Raw genomic sequence first — 25,731 nt, forward strand, 5'->3', positions numbered from 1 at the left:
TCTCTGTCTCTCTCTGCTCTCTCTGCTCTCTCTCTCTGCTCTCTCTGCTCTCTCTGTTCTCGCTCGCTCTCTCTCTTCTCTGCTCTCTCTCTCTCCAGTACCTTGCCTCCCTGCTCCTGCACAAGAAGTTTGCTGCTGACTTCATAGCTCATGGAGGAGTGCAGAAGCTGCTGGATATCCCTAGACCCTCCATGGCTGCTACTGGGGTGTCACTGTGTCTCTACTACCTAGCTTACAACCAGGACGCCATGGAGAGGGTAGGAGTCATATACAGTGGCTTGCCAAAGTATTCACCCCTCTTGGCATTTTTCCTATTTTGTTGCCTTACAAACTGGAATTAAAATTGATTTTTGGGGAGATTTGTATAATTTGATTTACACAACATGCCCAACACTTTGAAGATGCAAAATGATTATAATTATAATAGAGCCACCTTTTGGAGCAATTACAGCTGCAAGTCTCTTGGGGTATGTCTCTATAAGCTTGGCACATTTAGCCACTGGGATTTTTATCCATTCTTCAAGGCAAAACTGCTCCAGCTCCTTCCAGCAGCATACCACCCTACATACCACTACTGGCTTACTTCTGAAGCTAAGCAGGGTTGGTCCTGGTCAGTCCCTGGATGGGAGACCAGATGCTGCTGGAAGTGGTGTTGGAGGGCCAGTAGGAGGCACTCTTTCCTCTGGTCTAAAAAATATCCCAATGCCCCAGGGCAGTGATTGGGGACACTGCCCTGTGTAGGGTGCCGTCTTTCGGATGGGACGTTAAACGGGTGTCCTGACTCTCTGAGGTCATTAAAGATCCCACGGCACTTATCGTAAGAGTAGGGGTGTTAACCCCGGTGTCCTGGCTAAATTCCCAATCCGGCCCTCTTACCATCATGGTCACCTAATAACCCCCAGTTTACAATTGGCTCATTCATCCCCCTCCTCTCCCCTGTAACTATTCCCCAGGTCGTTGCTGCAAATGAGAACGTGTTCTCAGTCAACTTACCTGGTAAAATAAAATAAATAAATAAAAAAGTTAGATGGGTCCCTCTGGTGTACAGCAATCTTTAAGCCATACCATAGATTCTCAATTGGATTGAGGTCTGGGCTTTGACTAGGCCATTCCATTACATTTAAATGTTTCGCCTTAAGCCACTCGAGTATTGCTTTAGCAGTATGCTTAGGGTCATTGTCCTGCTGGAAGGTGAACCTCCGTCCCAGTCTCACATCTCTGGAAGACTGAAACAGGTTTCCCTCAAGAATTTCCCAGTATTTAGCGCCATCCATCATTCCTTCAATTCTGATCAGTTTCCCAGTCCCTGCCGATGGAAAAACATCCCCCACAACATGATGCTGCCACCACCATGCTTCACTGTGGGGATGGTGTTCTCGGGGTGATGGGAGGTGTTGGGTTTGCGCCAGACAGTGTTTTCCTTGATGGCCAAAAAGCTACATTTAGCTCTGTGGAGTGTATGGCTTAAAGTGGTCCTATGGACAGTTACTCCAATCTCCGCTGTGGCGCTTTGCAGCTCCTTCAGGGTTATCTTTGGTCTCTCTGTTGCCTCTCTGATTAATGCCCTCCTTTCCTGGTCCGTGAGTTTTGGTGGGCGGCCCTCTCTTGGCAGGTTTGTTGTGGTGCCATATTCTTTCCATTTTTTAATAATGGATTTAATGGTGCTCTGTGGGATGTTTAAAGTTTCAGATATTTTTTTATAACCCAACCCCGATCTGTACTTCTCCACAACTTTGTCCCTGACCTGTTTGGAGAGCTCCTTGGTCTTCATGGTGACCCTTGCTTGGTGGTGCCCCTTGCTTAGTGGTGTTGGAGACTCTGGGGCCTTTCAGAACAGGTGTATATATACTGAGATCATGTGACAGATCATGTGACACTTAGATTGCACACAGGTGGACTTTATTTAACTAATTATGTGACTTTTGAAGGTAATTAGTTGCACCAGATCTTATGTAGGGGCTGCATAGCAACGGGGGTGAATACATATACACTCAGCACTTTTCCATTACATTTTTTAATTTTATTTTTTAAACATGTTATTATTCTTTTTTTCACTCCACCAATTTGGACTATTTTGTGTCGGTCCATTAGATAAAATCCAAATAAAACTCAATTTAAATGACAGGTTGTAATGCAACTAAATAGGAAGAACATCAAGGGGGATGAATACTTTTGCCAGGCATTGTTTACACACACACACTAACCCCACACAGTAGCAAATCCACATTCAACTACCAAAATGAAACCTCATTGGATGTCATTGTGTTTGCTGTCACGTGACATATAACTGTGTAGGTGTGTCTGTTACCTGACTGTCTCTCCCTCCTACAGGTGTGTCTGTTACCTGACTGTCTGTCCCTCCTACAGGTGTGTCTGTTACCTGACTGTCTGTCCCTCCTACAGGTGTGTCTGTTACCTGACTGTCTGTCCCTCCTACAGGTGTGTCTGTTACCTGACTGTCTGTCCCTCCTACAGGTGTGTCTGTTACCTGACTGTCTGTCCCTCCTACAGGTGTGTCTGTTACCTGACTGTCTGTCCCTCCTACAGGTGTGTCTGTTACCTGACTGTCTCTCCCTCCTACAGGTGTGTCTGTTACCTGACTGTCTGTCCCTCCTACAGGTGTGTCTGTTACCTGACTGTCTCTCCCTCCTACAGGTGTGTCTGTTACCTGACTGTCTCTCCCTCCTACAGGTGTGTCTGTTACCTGACTTGTCTGTCCCTCCTACAGGTGTGTCTGTTACCTGACTGTCTCTCCCTCCTACAGGTGTGTCTGTTACCTGACTTGTCTGTCCCTCCTACAGGTGTGTCTGTTACCTGACTTGTCTGTCCCTCCTACAGGTGTGTCTGTTACCTGACTGTCTGTCCCTCATACAGGTGTGTATGCTGCCGGACAGTGTGCTGTCAGACATGGTGGACTATGCCCTGTGGCTTCTGGAGTGTTCCCACGCGTCGGGCTGCTGCCACACCACCATATTCTTCTCCATCTCCTTCTCATTCAGAGCCATACTGCAGCTGTTTGACCACCAGGACGGCCTCAGGAGACTAGTTAACCTGGTGAGTAGGGGGAGAGATTCTCTCATTCAGAGCCATAATGCAGTCATCAGGAGACTAGTTAACCTGGTGAGTAGGGAGAGAGACAGGGGAGAGATTCTCTCATTCAGAGCCATAATGCAGTCATCAGGAGACTAGTTAACCTGGTGAGTAGGGGGAGAGATTCTCTCATTCAGAGCCATAATGCAGTCATCATGAGACTAGTTAACCTGGTGAGTAGGGGGAGAGATTCTCTCATTCAGAGCCATAATGCAGTCATCAGGAGACTAGTTAACCTGGTGAGTAGGGGGAGAGATTCTCTCATTCAGAGCCATACTGCAGTCATCAGGAGACTAGTTAACCTGGTGAGTAGGGGGAGAGATTCTCTCATTCAGAGCCATACTGCAGTCATCAGGAGACTAGTTAACCTGGTGAGTAGGGGGAGTAATTCTCTCATTCAGAGCCATACTGCAGTCATCAGGAGACTAGTTAACCTGGTGAGTAGGGGGAGAGATTCTCTCATTCAGAGCCATAATGCAGTCATCAGGAGACTAGTTAACCTGGTGAGTAGAGCTCCTGTAGTCCCCCTTGCAGTTTTTCCGCTGCCTAGCTATGTTGTCCCTCGGCTACTGATTCCAGAAGACAATTGTGATGCCAGAGGACGTTGGAAGTTGCTTTCTTTTTGTCGCATCACAGCCCTGAAGGTGCGGTCTCTAGTTTAATTTGTGAAGAAACGTTCTCCCTTGAGGACTGAGGGACTGTGTTTTTTATTAGTCCCCTCTGACCCAGTGCTGTGTGTCCTCTCTCTCTCTCTGTCTCTCTCTCTGTCTGTCTGTGTCTGTCTGTCTGTCTCTATTTATATCTGTCTGTCTGTCTATCTCTCTCTCTAGATCAGTACATTAGAGATCCTGAACACAGAGGACCAGGGCGCCATGTTGAGTGACGACCAGGTGTTCTCCAGCCGTCAGACAGCCAAACACACCTGTATGTGCCTGAGAAGGTACTTCGAGGCCCATCTGGCTGTCAAGGTGGAGCAAGTCAAACAGTCCCTCCAGAGAACTGAAGGGGGCGCTCAAGTTCACTCTCAACCTTACTACAAGGTAGATTCCCTATTTAGTCATGTCCTGAGGTGAACACACTTAACACTCATCCTATTTAGTGATGTCCTGAGGAGAACACTTGACACTCATCCTATTTAGTGATGTCCTGAGGTGAACACTAACACTCATCCTATTTAGTGATGTCCTGAGGTGAACACTAACACTCATCCTATTTAGTGATGTCCTGAGGTGAACACTAACACTCATCCTATTTAGTGATGTCCTGAGGTGAACACTAACACTCATCCTATTTAGTGATGTCCTGAGGTGAACACTAACACTCATCCTATTTAGTGATGTCCTGAGGTGAACACTAACACTCATCCTATTTAGTGATGTCCTGAGGTGAACACTAACACTCATCCTATTTAGTGATGTCCTGAGGTGAACACTGACACTCATCCTATTTAGTGATGTCCTGAGGAGAACACTAACACTCATCCTATTTAGTGATGTCCTGAGGAGAACACACTTAACACTCATCCTATTTAGTGATGTCCTGAGGAGAACACACTGACACTCATTTAGATATGATCAAGATGTATCTATTGATTAGTTGAATGATTGATTATGGATAACGAAGCCTGAGTGCTCGATTTGTGTTTTATGTTTAAATTTTATTTGACCTTTATTTAACAAGGTAAGCTAGTTGAGAACAAGTTCTCATTTACAACTGCGACCTGGCCAAGATAAAGCAAAGCAGTTCGACACATACAACAACACAGAGTTACACATGGAGTAAAACAAACATACAGTCAATAATACAGTGGGAAAATAAAAATTGTTTGATTTGACTTATTGAAGACTTGTTGTGTGTCTGTGCCCCCCCCCAGTCGTGTTCATACAGTCATGAGCAGGTGGTGGACATGATGGACTTCCTGATAGAGTCTGGACACACTCAGCTATACTGGGAACCTGTCGAGGTGTTTTACAAGCTCTCCTGTATTCCCCTCGTGTTACAACTCATCTCTATAGCCTGTGACTGGAGGAGTTACTACGGCAGGTACGTTAACCAGTAGTCTCTCTAATTGACCTGATTTTTAAAATCTGCTCATTCTTCTGATGAAGACATCACATATCTCTTTGTTCTTCAGACAGTTTCTCGCTGTCGTTTGTTGTCATGACAAAATGTACAAGTTGGATAATGCCTTTACAGATCTGTGACCAGGCTAAGACTTTGATAACACATTATGATAAAAAAAAGAAAAAGTCATTTTTTCTTTCTCCAAGGTCTAGAAGGCAGTTCCTGTTATATCTATAGTGAGCTAAGATAAAGTCCAGCTCAGTCCCCTCCTTCTCTTGTCAGTAAGACTGCTCTACCCCCATAGAGATAATCCTCTGTTCTATCTACCAGGTCTGATACGGTGCGTTTTGCCCTGGACATCCTGGCCATGCTGACTGTAGTACCAAAGGTGCAGCTGCTGCTAGCTGAGACTGTAGACGTGCTGGATGAAGGAGGATCCACCGTCTGCACTGTCGGTATGTCTCTCTAGATTCTCTATATCTATACTGCTTGGTCAGTCTCTCTAGATTCTCTATAGCTATACTACTAGGTCAGTCTCTCTAGATTATCAATAGCTATACTACTAGGTCAGTCTCTCTAGATTATCAATAGCTATACTACTAGGTCAGTCTCTCTAGATTATCAATAGCTATACTACTAGGTCAGTCTCTCTAGATTATCAATAGCTATACTACTTGGTCAGTCTCTCTAGATTCTCTACATCTATACTACTTGGTCAGTCTCTCTAGATTCTCTACATCTATACTACTTGGTCAGTCTCTAGATTCTCTACATCTATACTACTTGGTCAGTCTCTCTACATCTATACTACTTGGTCAGTCTCTCTACATCTATACTACTTGGTCAGTCTCTCTAGATTATCTACATCTATACTACTTGGTCAGTCTCTCTAGATTCTCTACATCTATACTACTAGGTCAGTCTCTCTAGATTCTCTACATCTATACTACTTGGTCAGTCTCTACATCTATACTACTTGGTCAGTCTCTCTAGATTCTCTACATCTATACTACTAGGTCAGTCTCTCTAGATTCTCTACATATGTACTACTTGGTCAGTCTCTCTAGATAATCTACATCTATACTACTTGGTCAGTCTCTCTAGATTCTCTACATCTATACTACTTGGTCAGTCTCTCTAGATTCTCTACATCTATACTACTTGGTCAGTCTCTCTAGATTCTCTACATCTATACTACTAGGTCAGTCTCTCTAGATTCTCTACATATGTACTACTTGGTCAGTCTCTCTAGATAATCTACATCTATACTACTTGGTCAGTCTCTCTAGATTCTCTACATCTATACTACTTGGTCAGTCTCTCTAGATTCTCTACATCTATACTACTTGGTCAGTCTCTCTAGATTCTCTACATCTATACTACTTGGTCAGTCTCTCTAGATTCTCTACATCTGTACTACTTGGTCAGTCTCTCTAGATTCTCTACATCTATACTACTTGGTCAGTCTCTCTAGATTCTCTACATCTATACTACTTGGTCAGTCTCTCTAGATTCTCTACATCTATACTACTTGGTCAGTCTCTCTAGATTCTCTACATCTATACTACTTGGCCAGTCTCTCTAGATTCTCTACATCTATACTACTTGGTCAGTCTCTCTAGATTCTCTGCATCTATACTACTTTGTCAGTCTATAGAGCAATGATCACCAACTGTTCGATCTCCAAGGCATTCCTAGTCGATCACCAAACATTTCTGTAAAAACCCAACGATAAAGCCTTGTATTCCTATTTGTTTTATTCGTTTCTTGCTGTGCACTTGATTAAGCAGGCCTAGTGCCAGGAAGGCAAAGTGGTCCCATTTTTTTAACCATTTCACATTTTGAAATCTCGCAGTATCAACTTAGCTGTGAACTCAAGGCTTTTTTTTACAGTCTATGACTCAACGAATACAGCTGCTGTTTTTATGAGTAAGTTTGTGTTGAAGTTGTTATTCAGCAATGTCAATGCTTTTTAAAATTTTGTATAAGCCAAGAAATACACGTTCTCCCTACTTCCACTCACGCTACAACCAGCACTGCAGCTGTAATGAATGAGGACAACCGGCACTGCAGCTGTAATGAATGACTACAACCAGCACTGCAGCAGTAATGAATGACTACAACCAACACTGCAGCTGTAATGAATGACTACAACCAGCACTGCAGCTGTAATGAATGACTACAACCAGCACTGCAGCTGTAATGAATGACTACAACCAGCACTGCAGCTGTAATGAATGACTACAACCAGCACTGCAGCAGTAATGAATGACTACAACCAGCACTGCAGCTGTAATGAATGACTACAACCAGCACTGCAGCTGTAATGAATGACTACAACCAACACTGCAGCTGTAATGAATGACTACAACCAGCACTGCAGCTGTAATGAATGACTACAACCAGCACTGCAGCTGTAATGAATGACTACAACCAGCACTGCAGCTGTAATGAATGACTACAACCAGCACTGCAGCTGTAATGAATGACTACAACCAGCACTGCAGCAGTAATGAATGACTACAACCAGCACTGCAGCTGTAATGAATGACTACAACCAGCACTGCAGCAGTAATGAATGACTACAACCAGCACTGCAGCTGTAATGAATGACTACAACCAGCACTGCAGCTGTAATGAATGACTACAACCAGCACTGCAGCAGTAATGAATGACTACAACCAGCACTGCAGCTGTAATGAATGACTACAACCAGCACTGCAGCTGTAATGAATGACTACAACCAGCACTGCAGCTGTAATGAATGACTACAACCAGCACTGCAGCTGTAATGAATGACTACAACCAGCACTGCAGCTGTAATGAATGACTACAACCAGCACTGCAGCTGTAATGAATGACTACAACCAGCACTGCAGCAGTAATGAATGACTACAACCAGCACTGCAGCTGTAATGAATGACTACAACCAGCACTGCAGCTGTAATGAGGCCTGCTGGAGGTCATTTTGCAGGGCTCTGGCAGTGCATCTCCTTGCACAAAGGCGGAGGTAGCGGTCCTGCTGCTGGGTTGTTGCCCTCCTACGGCCTCCTCCACGTCTCCTGATGTACTGGCCTGTCTCCTGGTAGCGCCTCCATGCTCTGGACACTACGCTGTCAGACACAGCAAACCTTTTTGCCGCAGTTCGCATTGATGTGCCATCCTGGATGAACTGCACTACCTGAGCCACTTGTGTCGGTTGTAGACTCCGTCTCATGCTACCACTAGAGTGAGAGCACCGCCAGCATTCAAAAGTGACCAAAACATCAGCCAGGAAGCATAGGAACTGAGAAGTGGTCTGTGGTCACCACCTGCAGAATCACTCCTGTTTTGGGGGGTGTCTTGCTAATTGCCTATAATTTCCACCTTTTGTCTATTGCATTTGCACAATGGCATGTGAAATTTATTGTCAATCAGTGTTGCTTCCTAAGTGGACAGTTTGATTTCACAGAAGTGTGATTGACTTGGAGTTACATTGTGTTGTTTAAGTGTTCCCTTTATTTTTTTGAGCAGTGTACATTACTAGGGCAGTCACTCTATATTCTTTATATCTATATTACTAGGGCAGTCGCTCTATATTACTAGGGCAGTCGCTCTATATTCTTTATATCTATATTACTAGGGCAGTCGCTCTATATTCTCCATCTATATTACTAGGGCAGTCGTTCTATTCTCTATATATATAATACTAGGGCAGTCGCTCTATATTCGCTCTAGTTACCTTTTCACTGTGTTCCTCCTGCAGGAATGAGTATTATCCTGGGGGTGGCAGAGGGAGAGGTGTTTGTCAACGATGCAGAGATCCAGAAGTCAGCGCTCCAGGTGGTCACCAACTGTGTGTGTGCCCCCGACCAGACCCTCACTTCCATGGGCAGCTTTCTGCATCACCCCCCACAGGAGAGTGTGCTCACCAAGATGTGGAACGTTGTCCAGGCCAACAACGGCATCAAGGTAGGTGACCTAGGGGTTGTGGCTCGTATCCTCTGTGTAGATGTATGTGTGTCTCGGGGAAGGGGGGGGGTAAAATACATCTTCCTCTTATTCCTCTGTTACTCACTACAGTAAAGACAGGCTTCTCGTTGATCGTCAAACATTTTAAAACTCTTTTTAAATTCTGTAACTAAACTCTTCTTCCAGGTCCTCCTTGGTTTACTGACGGTCAAGATGCCCATCACGGACGCAGACCAGATTCGAGCGCTGGCTTGTAAGGCTCTGGTTGGTCTGTCTCGCTCCAGGGCTGTTAGACAGATCATCTCCAAGCTGCCTCTGTTCTCCTCCTCACACATCCAACAGCTGATGAAGGAACCCGTGCTGCAGGACAAACGCTCCCAACACGTCCGCTTCTGCCGTTACTCTGCCGAGCTCATAGAGAGGGTGTCGGGTAAGTCGAAACCACCTTCAAAAACAAAACAAACCATTTTATGTGCTTAGCCAGTTTAATACAAAGGTAGCAATACGATACGGAAAACATAAATCAAAAATCTGAGATTTAAAAAAAATGTAGGGTCGGGACGATGCCACGAAGCTCGTTTAACTTCTTTAGGAAAACAGCCTTGTTGTTGAAAACAAACATTATGTTTTAGAGTCTCACATGTATTTATTTTACAAGCTACACAATGTTTTACATACAGCAGCTTTTTAAAGGACCAAATAGTTTGGTCTGTGTGTTTTTATTTTTGCCGTGGGAAAAAAATATTGCGATACTGATGTCGTCCCGCCTCTGATAAAATGAACGCTAGTATAAACAACTAAGACAAAAGAGGGCATCTTTCTTTTCATAATGCGTCTGTTTTCCTCAGGTAAACCCTTGTTGATCGGGACAGATGTGTCTTTGGCCCGGCTCCAGAGGGCCAACGTTGTGGCCCAATCCCGTATCTCCTTTCCTGAGAAGGAGTTGTTGCTACTCATCAGGAACCACCTGGTGGCTAAAGGACTCCAGGATACTGCCTCAGCCCTCACCAAGGAGGCTAATCTCCCCTGCGGCCCGCTCTCCCTCTCCATCCCCCTCTCCTCCTCCCCCTCGCTCTACCCGGCAGTCTCTGTAGCTCCTTCCCCTGTCTCTTCGTCCGCTGTATTACCCAGAACCCCAAGGGGCATAGTCAACGGAGGAGTGGTATTGGCTGCTCGCCTCACTGCGATGACCCAATCATCTTCGTCTTCCTTGGTCCAGACGCCACGCCCCTCCCTGCCTCCTTGCAGCCCTAACGGCCCACCTCCCCATGGATCGCCCCAAATCGGGCGTATCCTGTTCACGCGGGAGCGCTCCTCTGTCCTCTGTAGCCCTGGGACTGGACTTGGTGGCAGCAGTGGGAAACAGCCCTCCAGTGTGCTGAGACAGAAGTCGGACCACGGAGCGTTCAGCCAGAGTCCTGCCATGAAGAAACAGCTGGATCGACATCTGCCTTCCCCGCCTGCCCTGGACAGCATCATCACAGAGTACCTCAGGGAGCAGCATGCCAGGTTTGAAGACTTTTTATTTTATTTAACATTTATGTTGACACCGTCAGACTTCGGAAAGTATTCAGACCCCTTGACTTTTTCCACATTTTGTTACTTAACAGCCTTATTCTAAATTAGATACTTTTGCAAATTTAAAAAACAAATACCTTATTTACATAAGTATTCAGACCCTTTGCTATGAGACTCAAAATTGACTCAGGTGCATCCTGTTTCCATTGATCGTCCTTGAGATGTTTCTACAACTGGATTGGAGTCCACCTGTGGTAAATTAAATTGATTGGACATGATTTGGAGAGGCACACACCTGTCTATATAAGGTCCCACAGTTGACAGTGCATGTCAGAGCAAAAAAACAAACCATGAGGTCGAAAGAATTGTCCGTAGAGCTCCGAGACAGATCTGAGGAAGGCTACCAAAACATTTCAACAGCTTGGAAGGTCCCCAAGAACACAGTGGTCTCCATCATTCTTAAATGGAAGATGTTTGGAATCACCAAGACTCTTCCTAGAGCTGGCCGCCCGGCCAAAATGAGCAATCGGGGGAGAAGGGCCTTGGTCAGGAAGGTGACCAAGAACCCGATGGTCACTCTGACAGAGTTCCTCTGTGGATATGGGAGAACCTTCCAGAATGACAACCATTTCTGCAGCATCCCACCAATCAGGTTTTTATGGTAGAGTGGCCAGACGGAAGCCACTCCTCAGTAAAAGGCACATGACAGCCCACTTAGACAGCCGAAAGGCACCTAAAGACTCTCAGACCATGAGAAACAAGATTCTCTGATTTGATGAAACCAAGATTGAACTCTTTGGCCTGAATGCCAGGCATCACGTCTGGAGGAAATCTGGCACCATCCCTAAGGTGATGCATGGTGGTGGCACCATCCCTATGGTGATGCATGGTGGTGGCACCATCCCTACGGTGAAGCATGGTGGTGGCAGCATCCCTACGGTGAAGCATGGTGGTGGCAGCATCCCTACGGTGAAGCATGGTGGTGGCAGCATCCCTACGGTGAAGCATGGTGGTGGCACCATCCCTATGGTGATGCATGGTGGTGGCACCATCCCTACGGTGAAGCATGGTGGTGGCAGCATCCCTACGGTGAAGCATGGTGGTGGCAGCATCCCTACGGTGAAGCATGGTGGTGGCACCATCCCTATGGTGATGCATGGTGGTGGCACCATCCCTACGGTGAAGCATGGTGGTGGCACCATCCCTACGGTGAAGCATGGTGGTGGCAGCCTCCCTACGGTGAAGCATGGTGGTGGCAGCATCATGCTGTGGGGATGTTTTTCAGCAGTGGGGACTGTAATATTGTAATTACTTTGCCACCATGGCCTATTTATTGCCTTAACTCCCTTACCTCATTTGCACTCACTGTATATAGACTTTTTGTTTTCTTTTGTTCTACTGTATTATTGACTGTATGTTTTGTTTATTTCATGTGTAACTCTGTGTTGTATGTGTCGAATTGCTATGCTTTATCTTGGCCAGGTCGCAGTTGCAAATGAGAACTTGTTCTCAACTGGCCTACCTTGTTAAATAAATGTGAAATAAATAAAAGGAAACTAGTCAGGATCGAGGGAAAGATGAACGGAGAAAAGTACAGAGATCCTTGATTGAAAACCTGCTCCAGAGCGCTCAGGACCTCAGACTGGGGTGAAGGTTCACCTTCCAACAGGACAACGACCCTAAACGCACAGCCAAGACAACGTAAGAGTCTCTGAATGTCCTTAAGGGCCCAGCCAGAGCCCGGACTTGAACCTGATCGAACATCTCTGGAGAGACCTGAAAATAGCTATGCGACGACAGAGCTTGAGAGGATCTTCAGAGATGAATAGCAGAAACTCCCCAAATACAGGTGTGCCAAACGTGTAGCGTCATACACAAGACTTTGGCTGTAATCGCTGCCAAAGGTGCTTCAACAAAGTATTGAGTAAAGGGTCTGAATACTTATGTAAATGATTTTTTTTCTTCAGTTTTGTATATTTTTTGAATACATTTCCAATGGTTTTACTTTGTAATTATGGGGTATTGTGTGTGTGTGTGAATTGAGGACTTTAATTTCTTTTTATTTTGATCTATTTTAGGATAAGTCTGCAACGTAACAAAATGTAGAAAAAGTCAAGGTCTGAATACTTTCCGAATGTACTGTGTATATATTTCGGACTTGTATATTTTCTGTATTTCGTAATTCATTTGACATTTTGGGGATTTGCGTGTATTGTTCGGTATTACTGTCCTGTTGGAGCTACGAACGTAAGTATTTCCCTACACCTGCAAAACATGTGTTCTCAACTCGACCAATAACGTGATATTTATTCATTTATTTTACGTTTGTTACAATTTATTTTACATTTATTTAACTCAGCAAGTCAATTTAACAACAAATGTTTATTTCTGATTGTATTTTAAAAATGTTATTTCAGGTGTAGGAACCCGGTGACTACCTGCCCCCCCTTCTCCCTGTTCACACCCCACCAGTGCCCAGAACCCAAGCAGAGGTGCCAGGCCCCCACTAACTTCACCTCCAGACTGACCAGCAGGGTGCTGTATCCTAAACACGGAGGGGTGGACGGGGGCTGCCTGGACAGACATCTCATCTTCAGCAGGTAGGCTTCACCTATCCTCAGAAAGGCCCCCGGCCCGCATTACATCCAGGCCTCTTTTTCTTTTGGGGTTCATGTCAATAGTCTGACGTGGCTACCTTCATTTCCTCACGTCCTTCAAAGGAGGAGAAGAAGACACTTTTAAAACTATTGAGATGAAACCTCTGGCCCTGTCCAAATACCAGTACTAAACAGTAGGCATTTTTGGGTATGCTAAGAAAGTATAGTATGTGAAATGTAGAACATTTTTGTATGTTTTAAATGCCAGGATGTCATATTCATTTAGGCTTTTCATCAAAGTACAGTTCAGTGCACACTATTGAGGAAGATGGTTTTTCCAGACCCACGGGTTTGACAACAGCTGATAATCAGCGGAGAGGACAGGCTGTACCAAAAATGAGTGGCCGGGAATCAATTACACATTTTAAATGATTCATTCTCAGCAGGAGGAGCCGAGGATGCTGATATGTGTTACTTACTGCATTGGTTTTTACTAAACAGTACATTCTAGAAAGTAGTAGCCTAGTGGTTAGAACGTTGGACTAGTAACCGAAAGGTTGCAAGATTGAATCCCCCGAGCTGACAAGGTAAAAATCTGTCGTTCTGCCCCTGAACAATGCAGTTAACCCACTGTTCCTAGACCATCTTTGTAAATAAGAATTTGTTCTTAACTGACCTGACTAGTTATATATCTTTGTATTTGTTTTATTATTACACAGTATGCAGTTTAAGAAAGTAGTCCGCTAGCCAGATTTTGGACATGGCCAGTGTCTCCTTGTAGATCTGTTAGGTACCCTCTACTTTCTCTTTCTGTAGTGAGCTTTCCTCTCCTCTGTTTCTCTCTCCCCCTCCATCTCTTTAGCTAACCCCTTCATGATGTCTCTCTCCCCCCCTCCATCTCTTTAGCTAACCCCTTCATGATGTCTCTCTCCCCCTCCCCCACAAGGTTCCGGCCCATCTCAGTGTTCAGGGAGGCTGAGGAGGATGACAGTGGTTTCACCTGCTGTGCCTTCTCAGCTCGCGAGCGTTTCCTGATGCTGGGGACGTGTACAGGACACCTGAAGCTCTATAACGTGTTCAGCGGTCAGGAGGAGGCTAGCTACAGCTGTCATACTTCAGCCATCACTCACCTGGAGCCCTCACGGGTATGTAGATTGATGGATGGATGGATGGATCAGAGTGGTTAGGAGGAGGATGGCTCACCTGCAATCATCACGTCTCATTAGTAATCATCATACTACTACTGCATCTAAAAGTATAGCTTCAAGCACCCATGCCCGGGTTCAAGATTTGACCCCACAGCGCCACCATCAGGAATGAATTGGACACCACCCTTGGATGATATCTTGTGTACTTCTTACCACATTAGCCAAATCAAACAGGTCATGCAATATGCTTTTGATGTCTGCTGCAGAGGGACAAGAGAGAGCCATGAGAAATCATGGAAATAAAAGTGCTGAAAACTAAATATTTAAAAATATATTGGAGAACAAACTATGAAGGAAAAATACTGGTGTTTTGGTACAGCCAACTAGTGCAAAAATGACATTGTGATATTGTCAAAACGATACTTCGGATATATCCCCCAAAAATAATATCTATGTAACTTAATAGATTTGTATTTATTTTTTTCTCACTAATGTTGACTACTTTAAAACGTCTTCTACTCAAGTACTGCTTGACCAAGGAGTAGCGTTTTTAAGTGTTTTTAACAAAATTCAAAATGGTGGAAAATCCATGGGTCCTTGAGGCAAATGTTTTTTCCTTGTTAGGTGAGGGACGTATGTACTGAACTTCAGGACTCGTAAAAAGAGGTGAGGGGTGTGAGCTTTTGAAGTTTGGAAATACAATCACTTGTGACCTAACAAGCAGAAATGCCCGGGGTTCAAACTGTGGGCCCATTTCGCCACCATCAAGACGAATGGCCCCTTGGAGCTACTTCTGTACATTACCACGGTAGCCAAATACCAGAACTCAAAATAAAACGGATCTTTTGATGTATTTGAATTTTTTAATGTTGACTACTTTAAACATCTTCTTCACCAGAACCGAAGGACCGATCGGTGTATAGTATCTAGGGATACAAGTCTTTAACCCCCAACCCTATTTTCCAAGCCTCTTGCTCAAGCAATATGGCCGCGATAAGCCAATGAGAGTGCGTGCATGATTTTATCCTGTCCAACAGCCTCCCCATGAGGACAAACTGAACCAAATGTCATCAGTCAAACAGGTTTAAGACATGAAAACGTTTGCAGGTTATAGCGCCACCGTGTGGTGAAGCTGAATGTGTTTGCATATGTTGAGTCCTGACTGTTTGGAACGTGTACCAAGTTTGGTTACAATGCCAATATCCATGTCTGATTTATGTGCCAGACCACGCCCACATGAATGTTTATTGGTCAGTAGCAGCCATTTTTTTTTGTTGACACGCTAGTCTGTAAGAACATGTGTTGAGAGACCTTGGTCCACACATACCATGTATCAAATGTTTTGCAGATCAGTCAGAGAGGAGTGGGTACGACCATCATGGTGGACCTTAAGGGTCCTTGAGGAAAATGTGTTCTTTGTGAGGAGAGGGACGTGTACATTTATACCCAATTTCGTGACTCTAGGTCACACGGAGTGAGAGGCGTGACCTTCCAAAGTTTGCGTTTTCAATCTCTTGTTATACGTCTTACCATCACACGGAGGTAGCATTTGTTCAGCAAATTACCGCAGGAGAATAATAATAGGGTTACATAATAATAGGCCAACAATAGGGTTTCACCCAGCTTAAACCAATAACTGCTACTACTACTACTATACTACCACTAATATACTACTACTACTACTACTACTACTATACTACCACTAATATACTACTACTACTACTATACTACCACTAATATACTACTACCACTAATATACTACTACTACTATACTACCAATAATATACTGCTACTACTACTACTACTACTACTACTACTACTACACGACCACTAATATACTACTACTACTACTGCTGCTGCTATACTACTACTACTACTACTACTATTACTATACTATCACTAATATACTACTACTACTATACGACCACTAATATACTACTACTACTGCTGCTATACTACTATTACTATACTACCACTAATATACTACTACTGCTACTACTACTATACTACCGCTAATATACTACTACTGCTACTACTACTATACTACCACTAATATACTACTACGACGACTACCAGCAGTAATAATGATATGCCAGCTACAGCTGTCACAGCTCAGCCATCAAACCTTGAGCTCTATTCATCAAATCAGTCAATTCAATGTATTTCTGAAATCTTTTTTTCCATTAGCAGTAATCACCGTAGCAGGCCTCAATAGTGTGTTCAGTGGTAGACTGGCAGTAGGCTTCCCTTCTTCTTCCAACACTCATCTCTCCTGTATTTTTAGGACGGTTCTCTGCTGTTGACGTCTGCCTCGTGGAGTGTCCCTCTGTCAGCTCTCTGGAGTATGCAGTCTGTCTTCGAGATGAAGTTAGTCTCACTCTGAAGCCCGTAGTCTGAACTGTTTAGTCATTTCCTTTTTATAGAGACTTTCACTAACACGCAGCCGTCGTGGTTGTCTCCGTTTCAGGCATTCATTTTTGGACGACCATTACGTAGAGTTCAGTAAACTGTCACAAGACCGAGTGATTGGCACCAAGGACCAAGTAGCTCATGTAAGTCGACTCCACCTCTTCGTTTACACCGTGTCTTTTCTGTTATATTCTTTGAACTCCAGCACTGTCTTTAAAATCACTGGATGTGTATAATTCATATTTCCCTACATCACTGTATGAATAAAGAAATGAGAGGCCAGCGCATGGTGCTTCCTACGAGCAGTGAGCTGGTCTCTTTTTTTTTTTTTTTTTAATCCACATCTGTTTTTTTCCAGCACCGGCTTTCTCAAGCTTAGGATGTTAATTTCACCTTCTTTTGTGTCCTCTCCAGATCTATGACATCCAGTCAGGCCAGAAGTTGCTGACCCTTAATGACCCTGGCCTGGCCAACAACTACAAGAGGAACTGTGCGACCTTTAACCCTAGCGACGACCTGGTGCTGAACGACGGGGTCATGTGGGACGTGCGCTCTGCTCAGGCCATCCACAAGTTTGACAAGTTCAATATGAACATCAGCGGCGTTTTCCATCCCAACCGCCTCGAGGTCATCATCAACACAGAGATTGTATCCTTATTACTTCCTGTTTTGGTCCTTATAACTTCCTGTTTTGGTCCTTATTACTTCCTGTTTTGGTCCTTATTACTTCCTGTTTTGGTCCTTATTACTTCCTGTTTTGGTCCTTATTACTTCCTGTTTTGGTCCTTATTACTTCCTGTTTTGGTCCTTATCACTTCCGGGTTGGTCCTTATTACTTCCGGTTTTGGTTCGCATTACTTCCTGGTTTGGTCCTTATTACTTCCTGGTTTGGTCCTTATTACTTCCTGTTTTGGTCCTTATTACTTCCTGTTTGGTTAACAAATAACATTATTAACAATAAGGATATGAACAACTTAACGAAAAGAACAGTCGCAACTCACTGCAATACATTTAATGTTCACTTTTATTAACAGAGCAAATCTAACTAATAAAAGAAACACAATAATAATCTGTAAAAAATGCTCCTGGGATATCACATTCTGCTGCTTTTATTATGTGTATCGCCAGACGTGTAAAAACTCAGGGGACATCTAATTTGAGTTTTTCTAACTATGGCCTGAGTTTATCCAGGTCATGTCAGTAAAACCAGCCCCAGGATACGAACCATTTGATTTGGAAGCGATGATCACCTTGACAGCTATGCCAGTGGGACCTGAGAACATTCCATCTCCTCCACACGGTGCCTGCCCTGGACCAGTGTAGAGGAGTCTTCAACAACAACGCCACGGTCATGTACGGCGCCATGCTCCAGGCTGATGAGGAGGATGACGTGATGGACCAACAGATGAAGAGTCCCTTTGGTTCCTCCTTCAGAACTTTTGACGCCACCGACTACAAACCCATCGGTATGACCTAAAGGTCATAGGTCAAGCATAGGGATTTGTTTTTTTGTGGGGAGTGGCTGAAGTTGACTTCTGGTTCTATGTTCTTCCTCAGCTACTGTGGATGTGAAGAGGAATATTTTTGACCTGTGTACTGACACTAGGGACTGCTACCTGGCCGTCATCGAGGTAAACTTCCTGGTTTTATTTCCATTGCTGATATACCAAGTTGCGTCTTCTATCTCTGGTCTGACCATTCCATCAGTATATGGTTGTTATCATGTAGGAAGAATGAGCTGTATTGTTTGTGTCCCATATTCTTACTTATGGCTAGGGGCTAGGGGATAGGGCTAGGGGATAGGGGATAGGGCTAGGGGATAGGGGTTAGGGCTAGGGAGGTGCAATGCTCCCTGGTGATGCCATATTATTGCTCTCTGTTCTACTCTGGCTCTTGAACTGTGTCCCAAATAGACATTCAAAAAGAAACTAAAGAGTAGAATGTGGGAAGTGTAGTCCTCTCTGTCAGACAGCAGTTCTTCTAGAGAGTAGAATGTGGGAAGTGTAGTCCTCTCTGTCAGACAGCAGTTCTTCTAAAGAGTAGAATGTGGGAAGTGTAGTCCTCTCTGTCAGACAGCAGTTCTTCTAAAGAGTAGAATGTGGGAAGTGTAGTCCTCTCTGTCAGACAGCAGTTCTTCTAAAGAGTAGAATGTGGGAAGTGTAGTCCTCTCTGTCAGACAGCAGTTCTTCTAAAGAGTAGAATGTGGGAAGTGTAGTCCTCTCTGTCAGACAGCAGTTCTTCTAAAGAGTAGAATGTGGGAAGTGTAGTCCTCTGTCAGACAGCAGTTCTTCTAGAGAGTAGAATGTGGGAAGTGTAGTCCTCTCTGTCAGTCAGCAGTTCTTCTAGAGAGTAGAATGTGGGAAGTGTAGTCCTCTCTGTCAGTCAGCAGTTCTTCTAGAGAGTAGAATGTGGGAAGTGTAGTCCTCTCTGTCAGTCAGCAGTTCTTCTAGAGAGTAGAATGTGGGAAGTGTAGTCCTCTCTATCAGACAGCAGTTCATATCAAGCCGTGTGTTCTTCTAACATCTTTAGAACCAGGACTCTATCAACATGGACACGGTGTGTCGCCTGTATGAAGTGGGGAGACAGAGACTAGCTGAGGAGGGAGAGGATGATGATGATCAGGTAAGAGATGCTGTCCTTCTCTCTACTAAACTCAGTCTAACTTTAGTATCTTGTCTACATCAACTCTCTCCTAGTGGTCCTAATCTCTAATATCCAGTCTCTCCATTTCAGCCCATACTGCCCAGTGCTCTTTGATCTGGGTTCTGAGAGCCCACGGGGTTACACACCAGAACTTTTGATCCTAGCCCATCACTGAAACACCTGCTTCTATCCCAGCCTCTCCCCGCTGTTTTCTTTTAACTGTGTTCAAATATATTGATGTGTGTTTTTTAAAATATATATTTCATCTTGTTTCACCTTGTGTCGATTTGTGTTAAAAAATGTGTCGCCTTCCCACCAGGAGGATCAAGACGATGATGAAGACTCTGACGACGACGATGAAGATGACGATGATGACATGGAGACAGACCCGCTGTTGGCCGAGCTGATCGAGGGAGGAGAAGGAGAGGAGGATGGAGGTAACGACTTCTCTCCATCGGATGATGAAGCGGTGGCCCGGCTGCTCAATGCTGAAGATGATGATGATGATGATGATGATGAGGATGACTCTAACAACGATGCTGAGATTGACCTGGGATGTGAGTAATAGCGGTGTCGTCTTGGGAAAATCATTTAACACACAAAACATCCACTAGTCTAGAAGGGAAAGAAAGCAGCCCAAGACCGGCAGCATTGGCCAGGCACTATGTTTCCCCACGTACCAAGAGGATCATGTCTGATTGATGGATTTATCGATTGAAAAAATTCCAAATCAAATTTTAAAATCAAATTGTATTTGTCACAAGCGCTGAATACAACAGGTGTAGTAGACCTTTCAGTGAAATTCTGACTTACAAGCCCTTAAACCAACAATGCAGTTAAGAAAAATTTGTGTTTAGTAAAAAATAGGGAAGTAAAAAATGTAAATAGCAAATAATTAAATAGCAACAGTACAATAACAGTAACCAGGCTATATACAGGAGGTACCGGTACAGAGTCAATGTGGAGGCTATATACAGGGGGTACCGGTACAGAGTCAATGTGGAGGCTATATACAGGGTGTTACGGTACAGAGTCAATGTGGAGGCTATATACAGGGGGTACCGGAACAGAGTCAATGTGGAGGCTATATACAGGGGGCACCGGTACAGAGTCAATGTGGAGGCTATATACAGGGGGTACCAGTACAGAGTCAATGTGGAGGCTATATACAGGGGGTACCGGTACAGAGTCAATGTGGAGGCTATATACAGGGTGTTATGGTACAGAGTCAATGTGGAGGCTATATACAGGAGGTACCGGTACAGAGTCAATGTGGAGGCTATATACAGGGTGTTACGGTACAGAGTCAATGTGGAGGCTATATACAGGGTGTTATGGTACAGAGTCAATGTGGAGGCTATATACAGGGTGTTATGGTACAGAGTCAATGTGGAGGCTATATACAGGGTGTTATGGTACAGAGTCAATGTGGAGGCTATATACAGGGAGTACCGGTACAGAGTCAATGTGGAGGTTATATACAGGGGATACCGGTACAGAGTCAATGTGGAGGCTATATACAGGGGGTACCGGAACAGAGTCAATGTGGAGGCTATATACAGGGGGTACCGGAACAGAGTCAATGTGGAGGCTATATACAGGGGGGTACAGGTACAGAGTCAATGTGGAGGCCGGTACAGAGTCAATGTGGAGGCTATATACAGGGGGTACCTGTACAGAGTCAATGTGGAGGCTATATACAGGGGGTACCGGTACAGAGTCAATGTGGAGGCTATATACAGGTGGTACCAGTACAGAGTCAATGTGGAGGCTATATACAGGTGGTACTGGTACAGAGTCAATGTGGAGGCTATATACAGGGGGTACCGGTACAGAGTCAATGTGGAGGCTATATACAGGTGGTACCAGTACAGAGTCAATGTGGAGGCTATATACAGGTGGTACCAGTACAGAGTCAATGTGGAGGCTATATACAGGTGGTACTGGTACAGAGTCAATGTGGAGGCTATATACAGGGTGTTACGGTACAGAGTCAATGTGGAGGCTATATACAGGGTGTTATGGTACAGAGTCAATGTGGAGGCTATATACAGGGTGTTACGGTACAGAGTCAATGTGGAGGCTATATACAGGGGGTACCGGAACAGAGTCAATGTGGAGGCTATATACAGGGGGTACCGGTACAGAGTCAATGTGGAGGCTATATACAGGGGGTACCAGTACAGAGTCTATGTGGAGGCTATATACAGGGGGTACCAGTACAGAGTCAATGTGGAGGCTATATACAGGGGGTACCAGTACAGAGTCAATGTGGAGGCTATATACAGGGGGTACCAGTACAGAGTCAATGTGGAGGCTATATACAGGGGGTACCAGTACAGAGTCAATGTGGAGGCTATATACAGGGGGTACCAGTACAGAGTCAATGTGGAGGCTATATACAGGGGGTACCAGTACAGAGTCAATGTGGAGGCTGTATACAGGGGGTACCAGTACAGAGTCAATGTGGAGGCTATATACAGGGGGTACCAGTACAGAGTCAATGTGGAGGCTATATACAGGGGGTACCGGTACAGAGTCAATGTGGAGGCTATATACAGGGGGTACCAGTACAGAGTCAATGTGGAGGCTATATACAGGGGGTACCAGTACAGAGTCAATGTGCGGAGGCACCGGTTAGTCGAGGTAATTGAGGTAATATGTACATGTAGGTAGAGTTATTAAAGTGACTATGCATAGATAATAACAGAGTAGCAGCGGTGTAAAAGAGGGAATGGGAGGGGACAGACGATGTAAGTAGTCTGGGTAGCCATTTGATTAGCTGTTCAGGAGCCTTATGGCTTGGGGGTAGAAGCAGTTTAGAAGCCTTTTTGGACCAAGACTTGGCGCTCCGGTACTGCTTGCCGTGTGGTAGCAGAGAGAACAGTCTATGACTTGGGTGGCTGGAGTCTTTGACAATTTTTAGGGCCTTCCTCTGACACCGCCTGGTATAGAGGTCTTGGATGGCAGGAAGCTTGGTCCCAGTGATGTACTGGGCTGTTCGCACTACCCTCTGTAGTGCCTTGTGGTCGGCGGCCGAGCAGTTGCCATACCAGGCAGTGATGCAACCAGTCAGGATGCTCTCGATGGTGCAGCTATAGAACCTTTTGAAGATCTGGGGGGACACATGCCAAATCTTTTCATTCTCCTGTGGGGGAATAGGTTTTGTCGTGCCCTCTTCACGACTGTCTTGGTGTGTTTGGACCATGATAGTTTGTTGGGGAACCAAGGAACCAGTTTTAAACAGTAATTGTTAGTATGTACACACACTCACACAGTGACTGTCTTTCTTTCTATCTCCCTGTCTGTCTTCCCGTACAGCTGACAGTTCCGACAGCTCCGACGGCAGCACTGACACCTCGGACCTGGAGGACCAACTCTTCCTGTCTATGAGCGACTAGACAGGAAATGGGACATGACAACCAGGAAGTGGCAAAGGGGACACAACATGTATCCACCCATTGCCACTTAAGCTGGAGGAATCCCCCCCCCCCCCCCCCCCCCTATGAATGTGAATTCATATGGACAAAGAGAAAAGATGAAATAAAAAGATCATATTTGAAGCAAGCCAGGTGTGAGATGGTAATAGTGAAGGGCCGATGACTTGAGGGTGTTGTTGGACATGACAGGCTACCCACTGAATTCCAAATGTAACCCTAGCAACTACACGCTAGGTAGGTCAGAGAATATTGCATTGCTTTTCAATGCCTCTAAAGATGTTCTTCGGGGTTCCATTTGGAAGTCTGCACTAGTTTGACAGGGAAAAAAGACTTGATATTTTAGACCGAAGGACAACTTAGACAGGATATCAAGACTTTTTCTTTATATGACGTGTAGCAATTTGAATTGTACAAAAATAGATTTTTTCCCCCAGATTTTTTTGGGGGGGGCCCTTTTTAATATAAATTTAAGTTGGTATGTTTTAATTTTGTGGATTTGTAGCTGTAAAATAGCTACTGCTCTTGGATTTGGTATTTGTTATTATATTAGGATCCCCATTTTAGCTGTTGCGAAAGCAGCAGCTACTCTACTTGGGGGTCCACACAGAACATGACACATGAAACATTAATACAGAACATTAATAGACAAGAACAGCTCCAGGACAGGGCTAGTTGCTACATCCAGCCCTGTTAAATGTAGTAGTTAATAATAAGGCTACTATCGCTTTAAGAGTGCAACCTTCCCCCTGTTAAATTGAAGTCATGGCAACAAACAATGGAAGACAACTTTTCATTTTTTGACTGTTTCAGATTGACAGTTCTGCAAAACTTTGCCAAGCTAACCAAAAACGATATATAGCTTCAAAACTGTTAATTTATTTACTATATTATTATTATTATTTTTTTTTTTTTGTACTTTGTCAAATGCAAGTGACAATAATATGAAAATATTCATAATAAATGTAACTGAATGCTCCTATGCTGCGTTCGCTCTTGTACCCTTTTTCACACCACAGAGCCCAACTGGACTGTACTGGCCCGGTTTCCACATCCAGTTTCTGGAATGGTGCTGTTACAGGGCAATGTAAAACAATAATATCCAAGCCTGCACAGTTCAGTCGGCGTTGGGTTAATAGTGTGAAACGGGTGTTCTATTTAGTTCTACAGTGGTAAACAGGTGTAGTGAGTTTAATGGCCTCTAGAGGTCAGTGTTGCATAATGTGAATACATATTGATATAAAAACAGAGCCCTTTCTATATAATATACCATTTACACTACCGGTCAAATAGTTTTAGAACACCTACTCATTCAAGGGTTTTATTTTTTATTTTTTTAAACTATTTTCTACATTGTAGAATAATAGTGAAGACATCAAAACTATGAAATAACACATATGGAATCATGTAGTAACCAAAAAAGTGTTGAGCAAATTAAAAATATATTTTTATATTTGAGATTCTTCAAAGTAGCCACCCTTTGCCTAGATAACAGCTTTGCCCACTCTAGGCATTCTCTCAACCAGCTTCGTGAGGTAGTCACCTGGAATGCATTACAATTAACAGGTGTTCGTTCTTAAAAGTTAATTTGTGGGATTTCTTTCTTAATGCGTTTGGGCCAATCAGTTGTGTTGTGACAAGGTAGGGGTGGTATACAGAAGATAGCCCTATTTGGTAAAAGACCAAGTCCATATTATAGCAAGAACATCTCAAATAAGCAAAGAGAAACGACAGTCCATTACTTTAAGACATGAAGGTCAGTCAATCCGGAACATTTCAAGAACTTTGAAAGTTTCTTCAAATGCAGTCGCAAAAACCATCAAGCGCTATGATGAAACTGGCTCTCATGATGACCGCCACAGGAAAGGAAGACCCAGAGTTATCTCTGCTGCAGAGGATAAGTCCATTAGAGTTAACTGCACCTCAGATTACAGCCCAAATAAATGCTTCACAGAGTTCAAGTAACAGACACATCTCAACATCAACTCTCCAGAGGAGACTTTGTGAATCAGGCCTTCGTGGTCGAATTGCTGCAAAGAAACCACTACTAAAGGACACCAATTAGAAGAAGAGACTTGCTTGGGCAAAGAAACACGAGCAATGGACATTAGACCGGTGTAAATTTTGTATTTTGGTCTGATGAGTCCAAATTGGAGATTTTTGGTTCCAACCGGCATGTCTTTGTGAGACGCAGAGTAGGTGAACGGATGATCTCCGCATGTGTGGTTCCCACCGTGAAGCATGGAGGAGGAGGTGTGATGGTGTGGGGGTGCTTTGCTGGTGACACTGTCTGTGATTTATTTAGAATTCAAGGCACACTAAACCAGCATGGCTACCACAGCATTCTGCAGCGATACGCCATCCCATCTGGTTTCCGCTTAGTGGGACTGTCATTTGTTTTTCAACAGGACAATGACCAAACACACCTCCAGGCTGTTTTAAGGGCTATTTGACCAAGAAGGAGAGTGATGGAGTGCTGCATCAGATGACCTGGCCTCCACAATCCCCCGACCTCAACCCAATTGAGATGGTTTGGGATGAGTTGGACTGCAGAGTGAAGGAAAAGCAGCCAACAAGTGCTCAGCATATGTTGGAACCCCTTCAAGACTGTTGGAGAAGCATTCCAGGTGAAGCTGGTTGAGAGAATGCCAAGAGTGTGCAAAGCTGTCATCAAGGCAAAAGGGTGGCTACTTGAAGAATCTCAAATATAAAATATGTTTAGATTTGTTTTTCCTTTTGTTTGGTCAATGTGTTATTTCATAGTTTTGATGTCTTCACTATTATTCTACAATGTAGAAAATAGTCTAAATAAATAAACCTTGAATGAGTAGATGTTCTAAAACTTTTGACCGGTAGTATATATATTTGTGTTTA

At 44.2% G+C, this 25,731-nt stretch overlaps 1 protein-coding gene across 3 annotated transcripts in view; it reads left to right on the forward strand.

Annotated features, from left to right (window-relative positions):
- The window catches only part of LOC129851368 (DDB1- and CUL4-associated factor 1-like), a 32,693-nt gene extending 9,774 nt beyond the window's left edge, over nucleotides 1-22,919 (forward strand). For 2 of the 3 annotated variants that reach the window (XM_055917861.1, XM_055917862.1), the window contains exons 9-26: nucleotides 99-257; nucleotides 2,875-3,054; nucleotides 3,921-4,130; nucleotides 4,964-5,133; nucleotides 5,485-5,609; nucleotides 8,900-9,105; nucleotides 9,292-9,535; nucleotides 9,954-10,614; nucleotides 13,041-13,223; nucleotides 14,167-14,365; nucleotides 16,653-16,735; nucleotides 16,836-16,920; nucleotides 17,192-17,425; nucleotides 18,045-18,243; nucleotides 18,335-18,408; nucleotides 19,307-19,399; nucleotides 19,740-19,977; nucleotides 22,742-22,919. In XM_055917861.1, coding sequence (XP_055773836.1) covers nucleotides 99-257; nucleotides 2,875-3,054; nucleotides 3,921-4,130; nucleotides 4,964-5,133; nucleotides 5,485-5,609; nucleotides 8,900-9,105; nucleotides 9,292-9,535; nucleotides 9,954-10,614; nucleotides 13,041-13,223; nucleotides 14,167-14,365; nucleotides 16,653-16,735; nucleotides 16,836-16,920; nucleotides 17,192-17,425; nucleotides 18,045-18,243; nucleotides 18,335-18,408; nucleotides 19,307-19,399; nucleotides 19,740-19,977; nucleotides 22,742-22,821 — 3,423 coding nt within the window. In that variant the 3' untranslated portion in view covers nucleotides 22,822-22,919. The other variant, XM_055917863.1, reaches the window with a different exon arrangement.
- The last annotated feature ends 2,812 nt before the right edge of the window (nucleotides 22,920-25,731 follow it).

The sequence above is a fragment of the Salvelinus fontinalis genome, chromosome 3 (genome assembly GCF_029448725.1).
Source record: "Salvelinus fontinalis isolate EN_2023a chromosome 3, ASM2944872v1, whole genome shotgun sequence".
Lineage (NCBI taxonomy): Eukaryota > Metazoa > Chordata > Actinopteri > Salmoniformes > Salmonidae > Salvelinus > Salvelinus fontinalis.